This window comes from Gambusia affinis, linkage group LG16 (assembly GCF_019740435.1).
Source record: "Gambusia affinis linkage group LG16, SWU_Gaff_1.0, whole genome shotgun sequence".
Taxonomy (NCBI): Eukaryota; Metazoa; Chordata; class Actinopteri; order Cyprinodontiformes; family Poeciliidae; genus Gambusia; species Gambusia affinis.
The window spans coordinates 3,864,092-3,886,448 of NC_057883.1; the positions used below are offsets into that span (position 1 = coordinate 3,864,092).

The window sequence follows — 22,357 nt, forward strand, 5'->3', positions numbered from 1 at the left end:
GCCATCCAGTATTTTGGTGGAAAGAAAAACAATCTTACAAATGGAAACGACCTCGCTTGTTTTGACGTCCTCATGCGATTAATTGATTTTTTTTGCGTCGGGCTTATTTGCTTATTTGCCTTGAACGTAAATCGAGGTTGGACAATATTTACCTGACGATAAAGCCCTTGAACTGTGTGGAAACAGCTGCGAGTTGCAGTTCATAACGTGGTGGTAAATACAGGAAACTCTCGCAAGTTGTCCCCAGTGTCGGATGTGGAATACAACAGTTCCATCTTAACGTCCTCTCATATCGGCGTGGCAGAACGGAGCAGAATAGAATTGACTTCCCGTTGGAATCACTAAAGTTAAAAAAAAAACAAAAACAAATTACAAACAGCCCTTTATTGTGCCAAGAAGGGAAAATTCAGGTGTAACGGCAGCATGAGATATAATAGTTCACACATAAAAAAGTTGTAAAAGTGTTAAAAACGATGTATGTAAAAACCCACATTAAAACTAACAACCCATAATGTGCTGTACAAGACTATAAGAGAACATACTGAGCAGCTCTTAGAAACAGGGAAATCAGACTCATGATCCGAGGAATGTCGGTTCACTTTTCAAAAAAAAAAAAAAAAGTACATGATATTCATGTGTTTTGAAGATTAAAAAACAAGTTTATTTACAATACAGTATAAACCAGTGCAGAAAACCAAAAGTGGAAATTTTATTAAAAGTGAGTGAAAATGTAATGTACTACAACATGTATTTTCGACTTTGATATTAAATACATTTCTTAATAAAAAAGAAAATTAGTAAAAATATAAGAAATACCAGCAGGAATGTAAACACATTAATAAATTATTATTATTTTTAAGAGCAGTAAAAAAATACATTACGGTTTCACTGAGAGGGGGAAAAAAACCCAACCCAATCTGCATCACTTGATGACAGCTTCACTTAGCCTAACCGAGTGCTGATCATATTACTGACTGCTTTGGACAGCATTGCGCCTCTCTGAACATCATCCCACCGATTCGACACAAACGAGCAGCAGAGTAAAAGATAACTCTTCCCCTCGTTCACTTTCTCTGGGCCCTGAATTGAGTCGAGCGTGGAAGCCGATCTTCCTGACTTCTCCACCAGCTAAGCGGCGATTCAGCGTGGGCGCCATCTTTCCTTGGGTTTAATTTGTTACCTCGTGTCATGCTGCCTCAGCACATTGCCAGCCTGTTAGGCTGTGAAGTTGAACCCGTGGAAGCCACGCCATGTTACGCTGCGCGTGGCTCAGCAGTTGGACGACGAAAAGGAAGCTGAGCACATGTGAGGGTTGGTGCTGTCTGAACGGAGCGGTTTGCCTCTGGTCGTGCTTTCACGAAGGAAAATAATATCCAGTTTCTCATCTCTGGTATTCGTAAAGCGCTAGCCCGCCGTAACCGATTCAGATTTGTCGCTCGGAACCCTGAAAGGCAACAGAACAGTTTCGATGTCTATTTTTGCGCGTTAATTAAAATTTCCAACCCAAAAAGACACTGGTGTGTGTCATAACAGTCAAAGGTTGACAGTAAAACAAATCAATGATTTGCAGCAAACTAAAGAAATAAAGCTGTTTCTAACTGCGTCATTGAAAGCTGTGATAAAAATTCCCACAGGTTGCGATGCAAGCATAACCTTGTTGGTAATCTGTACTAACAATCCCAGCAGGGGAAAAAAGAAGTTGCAGCATAATTCCCTTTATTTACATATGAGTAGGGCTGGGTGAGATGAGTTAAAAGTAAAATCTGAAATTCTTTCATACCAGGTGCGATTTCCTATTTCAAGAGATGGAAAATATTTTTTAAAATTGTCTTTTATCTCAGTCATCCCTTCTGTGAGTTGTACAATGGCAAATGTTTGTCTAATTAAGAGAGTGCAGTTGTAATATTAGCAGAATAAAGATGCAGTTTTACCAGAAGAATGCATTAAAATTAAGTGGAAAAAAATTGTGTGAGGATAAAAAGCTTCTATAGACCAGCTCCCTCTGTGTGGTTCTTTCAAAACAGGCTCAGCTGTTTTCACAATCGTTTCAAAGTGCTGCTACTGACAGTGATTTAATATTGCAGTGTTAAAAGATTAAGTATTTCTCTACCTGTAAAACTGACAGCAAAGTATATCTTCACAAGTTTCTCAACATTCCTCATTTGATTTTTTTGTTCTCATAAACTCACTACTGCATTCGACTACTATTACGATGTTCTTCTGGTCCTATAGAGACTTTATTCTCATAATATTCTGATTTTATTGTTGTACAACTTCATTCTTGTGTCATTATGACTGTATCCTTTTAATATTATGACTTTATTCTTGTTATTAAATATAAGGTAAATCTCGACTTGGCCCTAATGTTCTGTCAGAGTTGAGCTGAATCAAAAGTCTAAATAAATAGGAGCTGTAAAACATGCTTACCAAGCAACATGATAGGCCAAAAATTGAATTAAGCTATAAAATTGATTTTATTACTTATAGATACAAAATTTATACAGCAGTCTAATATTGCTTTTCTGTAACGGTTGATCATAAATTTTATTTAAAGTGGCACTAGTGGTTACATTAGTGTTTGGAGAGAGCAGTTGGTATTACGCAGCTCTGCAGTTAAATAGGATTTCATTGTTATATGTATGATTTAATTGCACTTCTGGTGGTTTGTGTTAATGCTAAACTAGAGGATTACCTACAGCTTGTACATTCTCTCTATTTAAACTTGTTCCTCTACGTCTGCAGCGTTTTCCACAAATATTCTTAATTCATCATAAACTTTGAGATAGACTCTTTAAAATATAAAACAGAATAATGTTGACTTTCTCTTGCTTTAAAGTTGGCGGTCTTAAAAAAAAGCTGAACTTTGATTGGCAAATAATTCTTATACTTCTGTGCTTCGTCTCGCTTAATTTTTAAAGACTTTACTCTCAATTAAAGTCAGTAGCTTTAGCACACTGAAGTCATCCACACTGAAGAGTGTTGTTGTTACCAACATCTCTTAGTTCAGGTACAGGCATTCACTGATCTGAAAAAAAAATTGGCTCTTTTTTTTCCAATCTCCTGAATAGCCAATCACCTATTAGGGTTGGTCATTTCCAATCGTCAGGTAATTTTTAAAGGCATTTCAAACGTTACACTATCAGTGCATTTTAGCCAGTTATATACCCACCTGTTGCCCAGTTTGCCAAGAAAAAAAAAGAAAAAGAAAAATGGTACTGAGCGACTCAAATCTGAACTTGATGCTCCATGGCTCTCTGAAATCAGATTTTGAACTTTCCGTTCCTTTGTTGTGTGCTTCGTAGGAAAAAAATCAATAAAAATTCCCCTTCACCCCTGTTCAGAAACTTTTAATTCTTCCTAGCCACTAAAGTGTTGATGTGACTGAATGCACGACACACACTCCCCAGTGGAAAGTCTGTCAGTCTAAGCTAGCCAATTTATTTGGTACAAGCCACATTTGCAGTCTATGTTCATTATATACCTATTTTAGTCAGGTTAATTATCTCCAAGTGGGAGGGTAAACTGTTTTTGTCCCCCACTATGTGTTTTATCAGTGGCGTTGATTTAAGAACTGGTGGTTTTTCAGAGGAGCCTGCTGTCTGTCTGTATTTAGCATACAGACAATGCTACCACACAAGGCTCAGGAACCCAGACTCTTAGAATACATTTTTGCTGCTTTACATGGTTTCCTGTGTTACGTTTATTAGTTTTACTCCAAGTTGTAGCCATAATTATTGCTTGTAATGTTGATACCCAAAGGCTGAGCAAATTAAATTTTCAAATCATAGCAACAGAAGTCGGCTCTGTCCTTCTTGGTCGGAGCCAAAAAGGACTCCCAAGGGCAAGCCATGGCATTTTTATTAGTATGAGATGGTTTTGTTAAGAGTACTCTTTTTAGGCAGATTGAGGTCTTGAGTCGCTATTCTTTTGCAGACGGACAGATTTGTGAATAAGGTCCTTGTCTGTGCAACATAGAGCCAGTGTAAGCCTCTGACGTGTGTTCACTTACGGACACTAACTCTGATTCTTTGGCTTTCTAATGTAATGTGTAACTGCGTACCATTCAATGAGCTGGAAGAGTTTTTGCGCTTGTAGAATTCACGAAAATGTCATTTCTTGCAAGGCACTTCAAAGAAGCGAAGTTTCAGGTAGCCTGTTATGGCTTCAGGGTTGTGATTCTAATCTGCTATATCTATGCTAACGATGGGTTTCATAGTTGACTTTGTTAGGGGCGGAACATACAGCTAGAAACCTACCGTCATCACCTGTCTTTGCCGTCACTTTTACAGGTTTTTAAACTCAACTTATTTAAAATGAATAAACAAATGATACTTAGCCTGGCAGGTAAATCCTGGCCGCCCGCCAGGCTTGTAATATACAAACAGAATCTGATGTGCTAGCACGCTAACTTTTTGAACTTAGAAAAATGCAACTCTTATCATAAGGTATATTTGCTAACATCAGGGGATTATTAAATATTGTGACAAAAAGAGAACACTTCAGCTTTATCTTTAATGCAAACTGCGATCACCTATTAGATTGCTGTCTGTTAGCACAGATAGGCTAGCTTTAGTATTGGTTAGACTGGTAACAAGCATGCTGAGGCTGGTCAGTTGCAATTCGTACTTTCTTTCCAGAAAATATTAGCAAGAAAAAAAATGGTTGGCATACAATAGCTGTAGATGCACCAACTTTATTTTAATTTTTTGACAATTTTCTGTAATCTAACTTCGTCTCGCTGTATTACATATAGCTGAACTTGACTTCCAATTGAAACTTCTGATACGGCAGATGGTAAAAGGGTTGGCCTATCATTAATCAGATCAGAAACTGGTTTTGGAATCAATATAGCCTCCCACAACCGGGAAGTTCACAATAGCCTTATTTTGCCACCATGCCTTGGGAGTGGTACAAGGGATCTTATCATATCTGTTGCATTCACAGCCACTGTAAAAAAGCCAACTTCATTGAGTATTTACAGCCACGTGGTTGTAAAATGTTATAAACAGTGCTGTTATTGTGTTGACGCTTTGGAAAGCTGGGACATATTGCAATGATGACAGAAGAATATTGATTCATTCAGGGCATCAGTTGCTGTTACGGTTTTAGGATAATCCTAAGATTCAAATGCTTCAGATTCATCTGCGGTCCCAAACCAATTGAAGTTTTGAACATTCCAGGCAAAACCAAATGAAATGATTGAATTTCCAAACTCAGATTAAATTTTGGTTTGAATGGTATGAAAAGACAAGATTGTTTCCAAATAAATGATGGTCACACTAAAATGTTTCTAATTAGCAGAAATGTTTGGAAGGTTGGCTTTTATAATTCTAATAAATTATATAATTCACTTGAATTATATAATTCATTATAATGTAAATGAACTTTCATTTATGGTTTGTAAGAACTGCATTTAAAATCTGGCACTGAACTTTCAGGGTTGCCAAAATACAGAGGTTTTAAGTTTGATTTTAACCTCTTGTGTTAATCTGATTAAGATGCTCCAAATATTTTGCAAAACTATTTGAAGACGATGGCATCTGAAAATTATGCTTTCTCAACTTGTTAATCTTAAAAAAAATCTTAAACTAGTCTAAATAAATTAATTTCACTAATAATTAACCATGTATTGCAGTACTAGCTAGTAGCTTAGCATGCAGTCTACCTCTCAATTCACATCCAAAGCAGTACATGATGTACTGGTTAGCTGACTCAGTTAAAGTGGGTCATCCAAAGCTGATGAGTCGACAAACAGTTTAATTGCTGTCATATCAGATTCTGTGTACTGGTTACAATTGTGGTTGTGTTTTGTCCTGTTTAAGGCACCACAACATGTATTTCTTCAATATCTGAGTTTTTCTTGATGTAAAGTGAAAGTAGATAAAGCAGGTTTCATTATTTTTCTCTGGTTAGCATTAGTACTTTAGCGTTAGTACTTAGCAAAATAACAATGTTCATTGAACATTCTTAGTTTTTTCATTTCTTTTTTGTTTTGTTTTTAGTTGTGCAGTGCACAGATAAATTCTCCCTACTTCCTTGATTTTGTGAGAAATCGGCAATTAGACGATACTTGTTTGAGAAACCAGGCTTATTTACTGCCACGGATTTCTGGAAGTCAGCCAAAAAGTTTGTTCTTGTCAATAAAAGTTTTCCTTTGTTGACAAGAAAAATCAGCTTTTGGAATCGGCAGGTGAGGCCTGAAAATTCCAATCGGTGCATTAGGGATGCACCGATTGGAGTGTGTGTGTGTGTGTATACATATATATATACAATTGTCTTTTTTCATGATACAACCACAAACATAAATGGATTTTAATTTGGTTTTATGGATGTAACATTTACCTCAAATGGCAAAGGAGTTGAAAAAGAGGCTTCATGGATCGAAACACCAAAGGAGGAAGTTCAAACCATCTGGCAAAGGCAAATGAGTTGGATTAGCAGCGTCTGCTAGCAACTGATGGCATCATCCAGTGTTGTATAAATTCCCCAATATTTTCCGGCTACAGTTTTTTTTTTATGTATGAAAATGTGGATAAGGTAGACTGAAATCAAATGTATTGTTGAGCAATCTGTCAGTAGAAATTTTATTTTATTTAAAAAAAAAAGAAAAAGTGACAAGAAAGGTGTTAAAGAAGCTGTGTCCTCACTGCTGGGTGGCACGTTGGGATCAGGAGTGTCTGAAGCCGCTTTTCGTTTGAAGGAGCTCAGCTTGTCTGCGGGCTGGGAGTCCCTGTATGCCCCGGAGAGCTGTGATTACCGGCTAACCGCTGAACTGACACTCGCATCTTTATCTGCTCTTTCAAAGCAGTTAGTAAGCTGTGAACCTGTGATTCCAACCCGAACCGTCAGCAGGAGTTTGTTCTCTCTGTGGTCATGTAGGATTTTTAATTGAGCCTGTTGCAATAAGAAATAAATCAATTAATTGCAAGATGAATTAAAATGAGTGTGATCATTTCCAGTTGGACAACAGCCAAAATTTTGAGAAACATTAGGAAAACACTTTTGCTGTATTTTCCTTGTCCTGAGTGAATGATTGTTATTTTTGGAAAAACAATTTCAATAATCCATTTTGTTTGTTTTCATTTTGGAGACTTAAAATGTTTTCCAGTCGCTGTGTTAGATGTTCTTTAAAGCTTTTCTTTCTTATCTTTGATTGGTTGTACTTACATTATTGTGCCATTATTATAATTAGTAACTGAAAATGACCTCAAAATGACAATATTATCGTTTATTGCAATAATTTCTGGGACAATTTATCGCCTGACTAAATTTATTATCATGACGGGCCTTCTTATAACTACTGCATATACTACGACCACATTTTTATTTAAAAAAAAGAAGAGAAAATTCAGAGAAAAAAACACAAAAACATTCTGATTAATCTCAGAAAATTTCTGAGATTTTCTTGGAATTCTACTCCTCTTCTTTTTATGTTTACATCTCCAATGTTCGTCACAAGATACACCATGGTAGTGTTTAGTGCAGCACTGTCATATGTTTGGCATTCTCTTAAAAACACCCTTGCCAATGGACTTTGAGCCTCCCAACCCAAACAACCGCCTGCAAGTGTTGACCTGTCCCTTTGTGGCTTTAGGAAACCTTTCACAAACAAGAGGTTGCAGCGCACTTGGTGCCTACATATGAATAAAGTAATCTTTCACAACACACATGGCTAGAAACTATCAAAGTTTCTTTGGTTTCCAGAAGCATATCCTCTAAATCTTGCGCGATCTGTCAGAATAACATCAGGTTTCTGAGGTTTGTTGAGGCTGGAGGTGTAATCTTTGGGCCGAGTCGCGCGGCTCAGCAGTCGATGCGCGTTCTCGGCTCGGCCGACTCTGCCGATTTTAAGGTGAGACTGTTGTGGAAAACAACGGTCTGGGGCGCGTCGGCGGACTCACTGTTGTTAATGATTATGCTCTCCCTCTCCCCTGAGTGGGCGAGCGTCCCTCTGCTGGCAACAACAGGCTGTACTGTACAATTACCAGCGTTTGTGTCATGGCCTCCCGTAATTTGCCTTGAGGTTCAATCATCTTTATCACTCTGTTGCTCACTCTTCTGCTGCCTGAAGTGACGTGTGGCAGCAGAGGTTGGTGTTTACATTAACTCATTGATCTGCTGGCCAACTTTTATGCAACAGTGTAAAGTTTTTTTTTTAATGCTGTATGGGCTCTTTGCACGTTAGCTTCCGCGTTCAGGGAAAAGTGGCTCAGTCGCTTCTGGTCTATTGAAAATAACCTCTGAGCTGCGGTTTCAGTCCTTCCCCTCTTGCCTCCTTCAGACTAGCCAGCAGCGATTAGCAAACACCTGCTGGAACGTATGATCTGCTGAGCTCATTATAAGAGCTACTTCTCAGTGCAACATTGGTAAAACTTTTGTTTAAGAGTTAATAGAGGAGCACAAAGTTATCATGTTGTGATAACTTCCTGAATTAATGATTCATTAATCATTAATCCTTGATTAATCAAACCTGAAGGTGGAGTTTCAGAAAGAGCTGGAGCTTCTTAAAGAGACAGAGTCCCAATTTTAAGGCGGTAAATGACCAATTCATATTTGTTTAAAAGTGTATTTGTGGATTTAAATTTATTCTTTCTTTCTGTCTCATTTCTCCTCTAGGCTCACAGGACCGTCCGGTTACCTGACTGATGGCCCAGGAAACTATCAGTACAAAACCAAGTGCACCTGGCTTATCGAGGGACAGTAAGTACAGTGCAAACTCACTACCATTAGACCAGCAGCCACAACACCTGAACAAAATGCTCATATCATTTGAACTTTTTTTTTCTTTCCACATTTTAAGGAAATGATACAGTTTTCAAATAAAAAATATCTGCAATGTGGCATGCCCTTGGATTGAGGCCTCCAGAAATATCTTTAGCTAGAATTAGAGTTGAAACCATCTTTAATTTTTTTCTTGAGACTCAATTTTAGTTCTTTACATAAAACTACAATATAGTAGGGGGCTGAAATGTGAGAGCATGTGAAAGCTTAATATGGCCTAAAAATAAAATCTGATGTTTTTTCAAATCAAACCTGATTTTAATCAATTTTGTGTTTTGGATGAAAAAGAAATTGTAACCCTTTTTTTAAATGTTCTTTTATTACTAAATTTAAAGTCCAAGTAAATACCAGATGGCAGATGATTGTGATGATGGTAGTTGGTGATTAAAAAAAAATCCCAATTTTCAAAAAATTAAATAAGCATAAAAAAAAAGAAAATTTAATTAATCTATAAAATCCATTTGTTGCACTTCTGTAGTATGAATACTATTTGTTTCTGATGAAAAGTAAGTTGCTGGATGATAGGGACCCACGTATTGTGGTTTTGGATTTAAAAATAGATTTTTTTTATCATATTTTACACAAAATTTTTAAAAAGAGTTCTAACACTTCTGTCAGTACAAGAAGGGGGCTTCCTATACTCACAAAAAATTCCTGTAATTAATACCATTCGCTCCAAAACCGTGACGACGCCACAAAAGCTGTCGTACTCTAACCATCGCATCGCAAAATTCAAGAATCCTTATTTCTCCCCCAAACCCTGACAAAACGCAGCAGAGTTCAACACTGTGCTGCTAGCACTTCACAACAACTGGTAGGCGGAAGTAATGATCCGGCATGAACACACATAATGAAACATAATTTAACGAAGCTCAAGGCAGATAAATGTTCCTTAAAGACTTTTAATAATTGAGGTACTCGAATCATTCGATGAATTGTTTCAGCCCTACTGAAAATATTCAGCAGAGTTGCATCTTGTTGGAAATCTTAACGGTAAAGATCTGTGGGTAAGCGTGGAAACTGATGTTTTAATTATAGCTTTGCTAGCTGTGCTAATCACAAATATAGGATGCTAAAGAGTGCTCTAAATGTCAAATATGTCACAATTTGTCTTAAATTTATAGTAAAACCATCAAAAATGTGCACTAGTGCAAACCTTTCCCAACTGGGTATCATGGGTGAAATCATAAGTCGTTCTTCAGCAGAACGACTACTACTGAAAATGAAAAAAATCTTACTGGAACCGGGTCAGATTCTTTAAAACACTGTTTGTAGTTTGACATCCTTCTACTTTTTAGGGAGGAAAAAAAAGAGACAATTTCAATGATTGATTTAGCATGTAGAGTACCTTAAAGTAAGCCATTCAAGCTACATTAAAGACTAAAACTAAAATGTGTTGCTATCCCTGCAATAGAGTACACTTTTTGTTTTCACAAATGGAAAACAAGGTTTCATAAATCTCAAACTGTGTTTTCAAGAATATATCTTCTGTCCAATTTTCACCCCTGTTAAGCGGTTTATATTACATACTTAACCAAAGGTTGTCCAGAGAGTCCCTGTTAAAAGTTAAACATTACTGAACAGATAATATTACAGCATGAACACCATTTCCTCTTTTGATACGCGCTCCAAGGGAAAGAAGAAAATAACCACATATCACACCTGATATCGTCCTTGAAATCTTTACCAATATTGTCGCCTATTACTGCCATAGGTAAAATTATGCACCACACTGTGACTTTAATGCAACAACATGTGTCCTTTTGGAGTTGTCACAAAGTCCTGGTGTGTCCTTGTGTGCCTGTGTTGATGCTCCTGCACTGCAGTTGAGCTGCTGCTGAACCAGAACTCTGATTTGCCTCTAACTTGCTAGCAGACAGACAATGCCAGCAGAAACTTAAAGCGAAACTGTCACCAAAACTTCCTGTAGTGCATGGCAGTTCTATAAACAACATTGACATGGTTCTGTACAACATAACAATAAAACTCACTATCAACATTTTGTTTAATGTTTGACATCACTTATGGTGTCAACTAATCCCTGCAGTGATCCGTTTTTTTTTCCTCTTCAGATACCAATATCTGAAGTTTAATACCAATTGAATACAGAAAAACAGTTCTGAATTGACTTAAAACAATTTTTTAAAATACACCAACAATTTAATTTGTAACTTTTAATTTGTTCAGTCAGTGCAGTTCGGAGTAGAACAGCCAATGGAAAATAAAAAACAGAAGGAAACTGAAAATGACAAAAACAATATTTTGGCTACCTTGTTCAAACATGCAAAATTAAACTGCAACAAACTTTCTGTCAAATGGTTCAGAAAGTGCAATTAGGAATTCTAAATTTAATGTAAAATAATAATAAAGAGAGCATAGAATTAGACTGAATAGATCCGTCCTTATGGATCGGGCACATAGTCACCGATACCTGATCTGTATATTGTTTTTCAACATCAGGATCGATACAGATATTAATATCTGATCAGTTCATCTCTATTCCCCAACATAACTTTACTTCCTTTGGTGTTTCTTTTATGACTTGATAAAGTAAAACTGAGTTCAGTCTTACTACACTGCAATGATGGCACAATGTTAACCATTTGTTGTTGTTTTTTAAAGTGCTAAATAAACCAACATGTTATAATATTGCATGATTTGTTCTGGTGAGCCGGTTCAGTTCTTTCTGCATAGACTTTTCATGTTCTTCGTGGGTGTGTGTGTGTGTGTGTGCGTGTGTGTGTGTGTGTGTGCGTGTGTGTGTGTGTGTGTGCGTGTGTGTGTGCGTGTGTGCGTGTGTGTGTGTGTGTGTGTGTGTGTGTGTGTGTGTGTGTGTGGGTTCTCTCTGGATACTCCAGCTTCCTACAGATAAGGGACATTCATGTTAGTTGCCCTTACTGAGTGTGAGCAGTGAGAGTGAGCATTCTTTTTCTGTGTCTCTGTTTTACTGTATAAAGGATTGGCAAATTATCCAAGCTACACCCTGCCTCTCGCCAATGACTGGTTGAGAAAAGCACCTGCTCCAGAACAGCACACTTAAATGCTTAGTATTTAAGTCCGATTGTTTAGAAAACAATCGGATTAGTACCACGTATGGAAATGTCACCATGGAAGCTCTGGACTCTTCCACGGTGGATGATTTACTCAGTTTATTTTCTCCAGTTTTACTTGCTTGGAGTCTTTTTTTGGGTTACATAATCTCTTTGCAACGTGTGGAGGTGGGCTCTCTACTACTCGGCTCCACTCTAAAGCCTGGGTGAAGCACAATTTGCTGCTGTCAAGTGGGGCTGAACGACATGGCTGAAAAACGTATCACAATATAAGGGTTTCATCGTATCAATCGATATTGATCATTATTGATTAGTTTTTATTTGTTTTAAATATATGGAATACTGCCAAACGGGTATTAGAAACAGGGTTTTTAAAATTATTTTTAAGCAGCTATGAAGCATGCTGGCGAAACCTGAAACTGTTGTTGCGCAAGTTACTCAACAGGTTGCTGCTAGGTAACCAAAGAGTAAGTGACTTAGCTGCTTAACTGTGAAAAACGTTATTTGTATATGAATATGTATCAAAGTGGTTGGTTTGTGACACGGATTTCTTTCATAATTCCATAATTCACATTTTCTAGCCATTGTTATTTTCAATCCAGTCTGGCTTCCTCTGGTGCAAATCTACGACACACGTCACACCAATGTGTCTCAAATCAGATTTTGTTTTATTTAAAAACATTTTTTTATTTTTTTAAAGATCAGAATTTTTCACAGCAATTCTGACCGTAGTGACAAAGTGCCAGCTATAGGTCGCATATGGGCAGGAAAAATTAGGATTTGGGTGGCTTCTGCCTGCTGTGTGAACGTGGCCTGTGATGAAGCTGAACAATCACATTTGGGTCAACAAAATGCTGGATGTTAGCTGTACCGTTCTTCGGTAGTTGTTAAGCTGGGTACCCGAAGAACACCTAATCTACAGACAATATCTGGTGGAAAAAACAGAATCCATCCAAAATCGTCAGTCCTTCATAAAGAGAGTTTAAAACTCTTTTAAACCTTTACAGCCAATTCTTACCCCGTTAATTGAAATTATTTTTAAAATGAGCCTTTTTTTCCCTCCCGAAATCAGAAACGTTTGCTAGGGACAGTAGAAAACTCATAAAAGTTATGTGCAGAATCCCTCGCTCTGATCCGTCGAGGTTTAGGGAGATAGTTTCCAGACACTGACGGATGAAAATTGGAAATAAAGTAACTGCAAGAAATCCAATACTGCCTATTGTTTTAGGTCAGCATATCAGCTTCCCAGAGGACGGATTGGACGGGCTAAGCTGACAAATCTTAGACTTCAGATTTATCAGCACCAATAAATGTGTCGAGCACTAAAGAAACTCCCACTGATCAAAAGGGAATCCAAAAGATGAACATCATGATGTCTTACTCTCCATTATGAGAACGAGAATCCATTCTGTATAGTCAGGACATGTCTTCTTTTTTTTCTTTTTTAAATGCCCCACTGTGACACCAATGATTAGTAGCATGTAGTGTCTTAAGAAGTATTCACACCGCTTAAACTTTTCCACATTACCTTATGTTATAAACATAACACGGATATTTAGTATACTGGAGGCGACACGGTGCATTACACCAGGATTGGTTTTTCAAATTGATATCCGTATATTTTCATACATCACACTGAATAAATAGTGATAGATTGTATATGACATCCAGCAGCACCGTCACAGAAAATCCCAATAAGAAAAATTTAATTTCATTGTTGTGTCATTCAATTCTCTTCAGGTGTCACATGAATCTTAAAAGGAAGGTAGAAGGAGATGTATTGAATTGTACGGAATTGATGACTTTGCATCAGTAACTTTAAACAGGCGGTCTGCGCTTCCTTAAATTCATGCATCTAAAATGAAGTCCTGAAAATGTCTTCTTTTGTTTGTTTTTTCCTTGCAGGTCTTTTCTGTCAGGCAAAAGTTTGAGTTGCACACAGACATATTCTTAGTTTTCAACTCCTTGGCGTGACTAAAGCTCCTCGGAAAATGGTGGCGCTGCTACTGCTAGCTCGGATCTAAAAGCACCATTTGGTGCGGCACAAACTCTGAAGTTGGAAGTTCAGTGGATTTTAAACTCTGTGGTCAATCACCAGACTTGCCTATTGAAGAATTATTTTTTTTTTTTTAAACAAAGCTCCTAAGGAGAGAAAAACAGCTGAGAAGGGGGAACCAAATTAAAATGGGGAGCCACAGATGCAGCTGTGATGACAGACGGGGACAAAAATCAAATTGAACTGGAATTAATGTCTCAAACTAAAGAAAAAATGTGACTAAATAGTTAAAATATGCTCAAAAATGGTTAATCTCACAAGTAGTACCAATTGTTCTTCAACTGGCTTGATATCTTTTGTATTAAATATCGAGCAAGCTTGATATTTTTTGTTAGCTAGCTAGCAATTTGCTGCGATACAGGTCATATATTTCATAAACAATGGTGTTAGACTTAAATTCAAGTTGATGAAACTTTCAGAACCCCTTTTACCGTAGACGGAATAACTTTGTACCGTCTGACATGTTTTCCTCAAATTAACTGGCTTGCAGTGACGTGACCCATGAAGACATTTAGACCTGATTTGTGTGTTGTTTTTTTTTTTTTTGATCTTACGCTCAGAGGGACTCTGAGAAGAGAACATTTCTTTGTTGCGCCTCCTTAAGCTGTCCCCAGTTTGTGTGACTGGTCACAAGTCTTGTCCTGTAATGAAGGGGCTCGGGGCTGTTGTCATGCCTAATTTAAGTTTTCCTCTCAGAGAGGGGACAAATGAATCGCCACTTTACTTGAATGACGAAACATTTTTAGGACAAAAATGTGACCATTCATAACACACTTCCTACATCCTGTATTTCACCAAAGAAGCGCAGAAGGTATCTTTGTTCTCTTGTGAGTGATTTCATTTTGGGACGTTAAATAGATTTGCATGAGACATATTTTTGTGAATCTCATGTTTTCTGTCAAAAGTCTCAGTAAGCAGGCTTGCTCTGCTGTCTGCTGCCGCTGGTGGTCAAATTTAGTGATGTAACAATCAAATGGCTGTGTTTGGCAAAAACCCTTTTTTTTTTTCTGTTCATTAAATGCACCGGCACTGAAAAGCCCCACTATTGTCTGTAAAGTTATGACCAAAATGGTTTGTTTTGAGTTGAATAAGAACTCTTAAAGGCTGGAGTTACAAAGATTCAAAACTCCTGCCTACCTCAAGGAATCTGCTCTATTTTTTAATTAATTAATATTTTTTTTTGACACTAGCTGCGTTTCCGTTACAAATGTGCGCAAAACTTTGTCAGTGATGTATGTGAATTATGACCCCAAATCCTAGAGGACTTTTAAAGGAGGCTCTGATGCAGAGCAGCACCTTAAAGATAAAATCATTTGAAATTGACATGTTGGCATCCGTTTCTGAAAATGAAGATGAGTCTTCAGTCTCTGATGTGTGCTTCCTGGAGGATGCAGATTCTTACTTCGACTATGTGATTTTTATTGGTTGCTAACATTTCCTGCTGCATGCTCTTTAGCAACAATAAAAAGGAGACGCTGTGTGGTAACATGTTCAGAAGTCCTGAAGTCGGATCCAGGTCAAATAGCCTCTGGTACTCTGACATGACCTTCTGTTGCAAACTGCTGGGAAAAGTCAAGCATGTAATGACTAAAACTGCAGAAGTATGAAATATTTTGACCAAACAGTTGACATGTCTCCGTAGAAAATAAAGCGTGGAAGTCTTGTACCTTAATTTAACTACTTATCTATTTTACTTTCTTGTTTTTAGATGCCAGGGTGGTACTACTGTACGTTTACGTTTTTATATTATTGCATCTGTATCTTACTCTTCTGCTTTCAAAGACTTGTCCTTATGGGATAACAGAGTATTTGTTTTAATCTTATCCTATATTAAAGCCCCTTTTGAAAGGTTAGAATTGATTTAAGCACTTCATGCATTCGTAAAACTGAGTAATCTTTGCTCCGTTACGACTTCCACACTGAAGCCCTGAAGCTCAGAGGTTTTAATTTTCCAGCCTTTTTTTAAAGTGTGTTTTTGCTCTTAGTTATATACCCTCGTAAAGATTGAAATATAAAACATGTTTTGCTGTTATATAGTGAGTGACCACCTTGGGAGTTTTATTGTTCCTTTCATTGTTTTAACTGGCAGCGCTCTTGTTGGAGGCCTGCTTCCTGTCCGTGTGTGTATGGGTATAGCTTGTAAAATGTGTAATATAATGTTTCTTTCTTATGTGGGTACAAGTATTCTGAAGTACTTTTTTTTTGTCACTTCAGAATTTTTCCACTTTTATTGCTAAAGGACAATAGCTGCAAAAATAGTTTACATCAGTTTTAGAAGCAGCTTGTTTGCAGAATCCATCACTTTTAAAGCTCTACTTGGACTCTTGGTCAGGAATAAATTTCTATTTAAAACAGAAATGTGTTTACATGAACTATGACGAAATCTTAATGTTTTAGTTTAAAGAGGAGAATATAATTAGCACACTGGTCTTTTATATATGCAAAACAAATCTCAAATTCTTGCCACACATTTATGTAAAAATGATGAATTTTAAGTCAAGAACACCTTCCACGTCTTCAGTGGCCACACAGATATAATAGTAATAATAACAATAATAATAATAATAATAAAACTCTGTTCTCTTCTGCAGGCCAAACACCGTTCTGAGATTACGATTCAACCACTTTGCCACTGAATGCAGCTGGGACCATCTCTATGTTTACGACGGCGACTCCATTTACGCGCCGCTGCTCGCTGCTTTCAGGTTGGTATCAATCAGCGAGTTAGTAGATCCTTTCTTTACTTTTTTTCCCCCAGATTTTCAGTTTGGGCTGTTGTGCCCAAACTGAACACAAATCAATCCCTCTTTGATAGTAGGTCAGACAACTGTTATTTAGAAGTAGGAAAGTTTTCAAACACATTAACAAGTCTAATTAAAGATTTTAGGAGTGCACCAAAAAATTGGCCCAGATTTTCTTGCTCTGGTCGATACTTCTGTGAAAAACCAATCTTATCTATGTCCACAGACACAACAGCCACCCCGCTCTTGTCAACTTTGAAACTTTGTCATAATATATATTGAATTTTCACAGTAAAAAAATCGGCACCTGCCAAAATCAGAATTGGCAGGTCAGGCTTTCCAAAGATCTGTGATCGGCCCGAAAACAGCAATCGGTGCAGGCCTAAAGATTTAACTTAAGATAATGAGAAATTTGCCAACTTCTGTGGAACCCTTCATTTGTAACAATAACAAAACTGAGGAATTACAAATGACTTTATACTGTTTTGTACAAATGAACAAATTAAAAAAAATCCCATACATTAAACTGTAGTGTTTGAACTGGGGATTGGTTTCACATGGGCCTACCATGTAAGGAAAGATTTGAAACGTAACCATTTGTTGGTTTTTTTTGGGTTTTTTTGTTCTTACAGTGGGTTGATTGTTCCGGAGCGATACGGGAATGAGACGGTTCCTGAGGTGGTGTCCCAGTCCGGCTACGCCCTGCTACACTTCTTCAGTGATGCAGCCTACAACCTGACAGGCTTCAATATTTCATACAGGTGAGCTCTCCTCCACGGTTACCACAATTTATATGTTGTTACATATGCATTTGACAAAAATAAAAAAAATCTCTTTAGTTTTGACTTTTTAAAGGACACTAGATCGATGATAAATGAATGATTATGTCTCATGATGAGTGCAGTCCATTAAGTTTAGGGTCTTAAACTTTGTGGGACTCTTTAATGTCATATTCTTTTGTGTGTAGTTTTTCTGTCTTTGTGGGAGTTTCGGTCAGACAAAGATTTGCCATAGCCCAGTCCATCCTGTGACTAGGCTAGCTACATAGCTATCAAGCTAGCTCACTTGCTACCTTGAATTTCATTCAAGGTGGCATTTAAAAGGTCTTAAAACGTCTTAAATTTGTCCTCCTAAAGTCTCATGAAAAAAGGATATTTATTTTTTCTGGTAATTTCTTTTCTTTTTTTTTAAAGAAAAGATACTTCTTTTTTTTCCCCCCCACCAGGGGATCCTTTTTGTGGGCTCCAGTGTCCCTTATACAACAGTAGGCTGACAGGAGAGGGGGGAAGACATGCGGCAAATGTCGTCGGGTCCGGGAATTGAACCCGCGACGGCCGCGTCGAGGACTGAGGGCCTCCAAACGTGGGGCGCGCTACCCTCTACGCCACCGGAGCACGCCCCTACATTTTGACAAATGGGAAAAGCAAATCCTTTAGACATCAAATTTGCCTTAGAAAATCCAAAAGACTTTCAAACCCAAAGCAGAACTGCTGTCCGGTGTTAACATCTCTAAAGAGCACAGCGGCTCTCCCCTGCCTCATCAATACCGTTGCCATCGCGATGAGAGTCTGTGCTGGCGGAGAAACACACAGTCGGGATGAAGGCAGTGCGCCCCCGGGCGCCCCGTCTTTGGTGTCTGGGAAAGGCGGAGTAGCCGGAACATCAAACCTTTGACCAGAACAAGGAACATGAAAGAATGATGGGAGGGAGGCCCTTTGTGTCTTTCGCCTCGCTTCCAAACCTGTTCAAGGAGAGAAATTAACATCTCACTGCCATGTCCTGTTTTGATGTCTGAAAGCTTCAGTTTCCATCAAAATTTATGACACAGCTTAGTTTTTTCCTTTGTAGAAAACATTCTTTCCTATCAGAAGTGTAAATTCTCCATATTTGAAAGAAGCCCCAAGGTTTCTTTTTTCCCCAGACGGTTTTGAGTTCTTATGTTGTCTTGATATATATTTTATAATTGCAAAATGTAGGATTTGGAGAATAATTTTTATTAGTGGAAACATGCCAGTTTTGAAAAAAAGAAACATGTTTTTCAATAAAGTTTTGGCACTAGAATGAGGTGATTTTCTTTTTTTTGGTCGTATCAGAATTTGTTTATATGACAAAACTGCAACGGAAACACTTTTTTCCACCACACTGGTCACATGATCAACAACCGAATGTTGCCACTGGCACAAACCATGTGGGAGAAGATGACAGGAAGGAGAGCGTAGCATGTTTATCCTAACGTCTTATTTTATGAAAATACATATTCACATGTGATTTTAAATACGTTTCTCACTTAATGGAAACAATTATTATGCCTTCATCATTATATTACTTGAACTACTCAAAACAACAATATTATAGTTTATCATAGCAACTTCTGGGACAATATATTGTCCAGCAAAATTCGTTACTGCGACAGGCTTAACTAAGCCCTGTCCATAGATTCCAAGATTGAATGCCTCTGTAATAAAGGCGTTTGTCATTGTTTATGCTGACGCCTTGTTTCTGTCTTTCTCCCCATGTGCGTCTCCATGGCAGGGTCAACACCTGTCCCAACAACTGCTCCGGCCGCGGCGAGTGCCGGGTGGGGAACTCCACCACCTCCGTTTACTGCGAGTGTGAAGCCAACTGGAAGGGGGAAGCCTGCGACATCCCATACTGCCTGGACGACTGCGGTTACCCTGAAAGGGGCCGCTGCCAGGGACAGAGCTGCATCTGCAAAGCCGGATGGCAAGGTAGGCATTGCTTCTGCTGCTTCGCGTTCTGACATGAAACTAGACAAAAGACGGCGCTTCCCACGTCGGGTTTTAAAGTACTCTGTTATCAGAGGTGAAACTGAATGGTGGTCAATAGCTTCACATTGCAGAATTATTAATATGAGATGTTCACCGTCTGCCGTTTTTGGTGTTTATGATTCTCTTTCATGCAGCCGCAGAGTTGTTTTTAGTAGGGGGGGAAAAAGCCAAAAATTAGACTGGACTGCTTCATGTGAAACAGCGATTCTGTTTCACGTGGATCACACTAAGAGATGATAGCAGCTCAGAAAAACTACAAGACTTTTCTAATGAGCTTGGTTCTGCTCAGTCTGCGTGTAAAAATGAATTCTGTGTTTGACTTTTAGGGCTCACAGTCACATTTTTTAAAAGGTGTTGCAGAAGCTGCCATGCGGTTTGGTAAAGAAAGAACAACAATAGTCAACAACAATAGGTATGAAAACAATTGACCCATTTGTTAATAACCAAGGGGTCACAGGATACAAGCACTGCTGGATAGAAATTCTGGGCCGGACTAAATCCTGGAGCGTCTCAGTGTTTAGATGCTGGCCGATATAGTCTGATACTATATCGATACCAATACAGGATCGGGGCAACTCTTAACTTTAAACCTACAAAACACCCCACTCACCATCATCTCCCATTCAAACCATAATGTCTACTATGTGCACAAATAAAACAAAAAGAGGGTAAATAACAACGCAGCGGAGAGATTCCACCACTTATCGACTAAGTTATTATTCGATTTGAAATGGATCTGATGTAAGTCGACAAAATGCTGTTAAATAGCCCTTTAGCACATGACCGATTCTCTAGCCAACTTCCCCATTGTGCTGCTTCCTGATTTGTGTTTAGTGCAAATGAATGAATGTTTTGTGATATGGAGTCTAGAATAATAAACTCCAACTACAGGAATCTGAAAAAGTGTTGAATTTTCAACCTGAAAAATGTGACGGTGCTAAATTTTCATACAACTCTAGAATAACTGTGTGTGTAATAACGGCAATAAGATATAATAATGTTTTATTTAATCTCTACAGCACCATTATTTCAGCTCTATGGCTAAAATTGCTGCTATTATCGAAGCTTTTGTTGCCCTGAACATCCACCTGCTCTACTCGGAATGACTTAAACTTTTTGCCGAATCTGCTGCGTCTTGTTTTTTTTTTTTTCGGTGACATTATTGTGTCCCTGAACCCGGACCATCTGGCCCTTCCAGCTGCTCTGTTAGCTGCTCTAATGGTTCAGCGGCGCTGCTCTGATCAAACAGACACCGCCGCTCAATTTAACCGCCCTTATATCAGCAGCTCTGCGTGCTTATTATCTCATTACCAAAAGCTGAGGGAGGCTAGCAACAGACAGGCACTTTCTTTAGCCTTTATTACCTTTGTCACAGGGGGGCTTTTCACGGTGGAACAGCAGCCTCTCCTGCTTTTTTACTGCTTTCTTCAGAGCCATCTCATTTTCTACGCCAACACGGGCAGATGTCGGTGAAGTCGAGCGGGCCTCGCGTCTGATCTTTTTGCTGTGGAAAACGACGGCAGTTTAAAGGACCAGACGCTTCAGTTTGTGGTTTTTCTGGAAGTGCTGAAGAGCCAGAATACCGCCAATGTTTTGGGCCATCAGAGATGAACTCTACCACAGGCAGCCGATGAGAAACGATCAATCTTTCCGTTCCTCGACTACGATTTATTGCTAGCTGTTTTAGCAGAAAGGCCATCTCTCTCTCTCTCTCTCTCTCTCTCTCTCTTCCCCGCCCGTTCTCCGAGGAGTCCGGTTTATGTCGGCCGCATTGTTCTGGTTCATAAACACAGGAAGGCATCTATGATTGTTGCCATCTGATGGAGTTGCTGCACTCGACCCAACAAGACAACAGTTGGTGTTTCCAGAGTGAATGTAGTTCTTCTGTACATGATCTCAATATGAAAAACTGAAATGTAAGGATGCAAAGCTGATCCGCTGATTCTGATTTTGGCCAGTTTTTATTTCTTTCTTTATTTTTTCTTGTGAGCTGGTGGGCGGGTCAGTCCGCCTTCTCTCAAAGCAGAGCAAATGATGACAGTGGCTGAATTCCTGACCTTTGTGAAGGTCAGTGAGATCGACGGATAAGATTGGTTTCTCATGTAAATAGAAGGAAATCTGCTCCAGTTTGCATCCCAACTAAAATGTTCAATTCAAGCACAAACAGATTCCCTACAAAAGTATTTCACTTTTCAAACTTACAAATATGTTGTCACCTCTAGGCTTGTCGCAATAAATCAGTTAATCGCAAGAGTCGTATTTGATATGTATAACATTTTTATAACAACTGAAAGTAACTTGATTAATCAATAGTGATATAAAATGGCACTATGTGCCTGGAAAACACATAATATTGCCTTTTTAATAAGGTGCTTTGGTTCCTTGAGACCAAAACACACCCGAACGCCCGAACGCACCATCCCAACGGTGAAACCTGGTGAGCTGAGAAACCCGTCGGTTCCGTCCCTCCTCAGGTCCGGACTGCTTCGTCTCGGTTCCCGCCAACTCCTCGTTTTGGAGCCGCGAGGAGCACCTGGAGCCCGGCCTGGCCAGGGCGTCCCACAAGGCCGTGGTGGAGCAGGGCGTCATGTGGGTCATCGGAGGCTACGTCTTCAACACGTCGGACTACCACATGGTCAAAGCGTGAGTAGTTCACCTGTTCAATCTGGGTTCACAGGCTGCAGTTCTGGTCCAACTAGATGAGAACATGCTGGTCTGACTGCAGGAGTTGGAATGCAGCACATGTGATTGGTGGGCTTAAATATTTCTGATGTGTTTGAGTGCAACAGCAGAATTTGACTGTCACAGGGAATTAACAACACTGAAATTTTTACTGAGAAAATAAAGAAGAGTGAGAGAATTTTTCTTCCCACACAAGGCTAAAATGAAAATATTTTTATGTCCAAAATAAGTTAGAGAACGTTCTTCATCTGAAACACC

The 22,357-nt window shown here is 38.7% G+C and overlaps 1 protein-coding gene across 2 annotated transcripts in view; it reads left to right on the top strand.

The window, feature by feature from the left end:
• atrn (attractin) overlaps positions 1–22,357 on the top strand; it is a 145,563-nt gene that overhangs the window by 1,960 nt on the left and 121,246 nt on the right. For both annotated transcript variants that reach the window (XM_044142753.1, XM_044142754.1), the window contains exons 2-6: positions 8,617–8,700; positions 16,479–16,592; positions 17,261–17,389; positions 19,161–19,357; positions 21,892–22,060. In XM_044142753.1, coding sequence (XP_043998688.1) covers positions 8,617–8,700; positions 16,479–16,592; positions 17,261–17,389; positions 19,161–19,357; positions 21,892–22,060 — 693 coding nt within the window. The remainder of the gene's footprint in view (positions 1–8,616; positions 8,701–16,478; positions 16,593–17,260; positions 17,390–19,160; positions 19,358–21,891; positions 22,061–22,357) is intronic.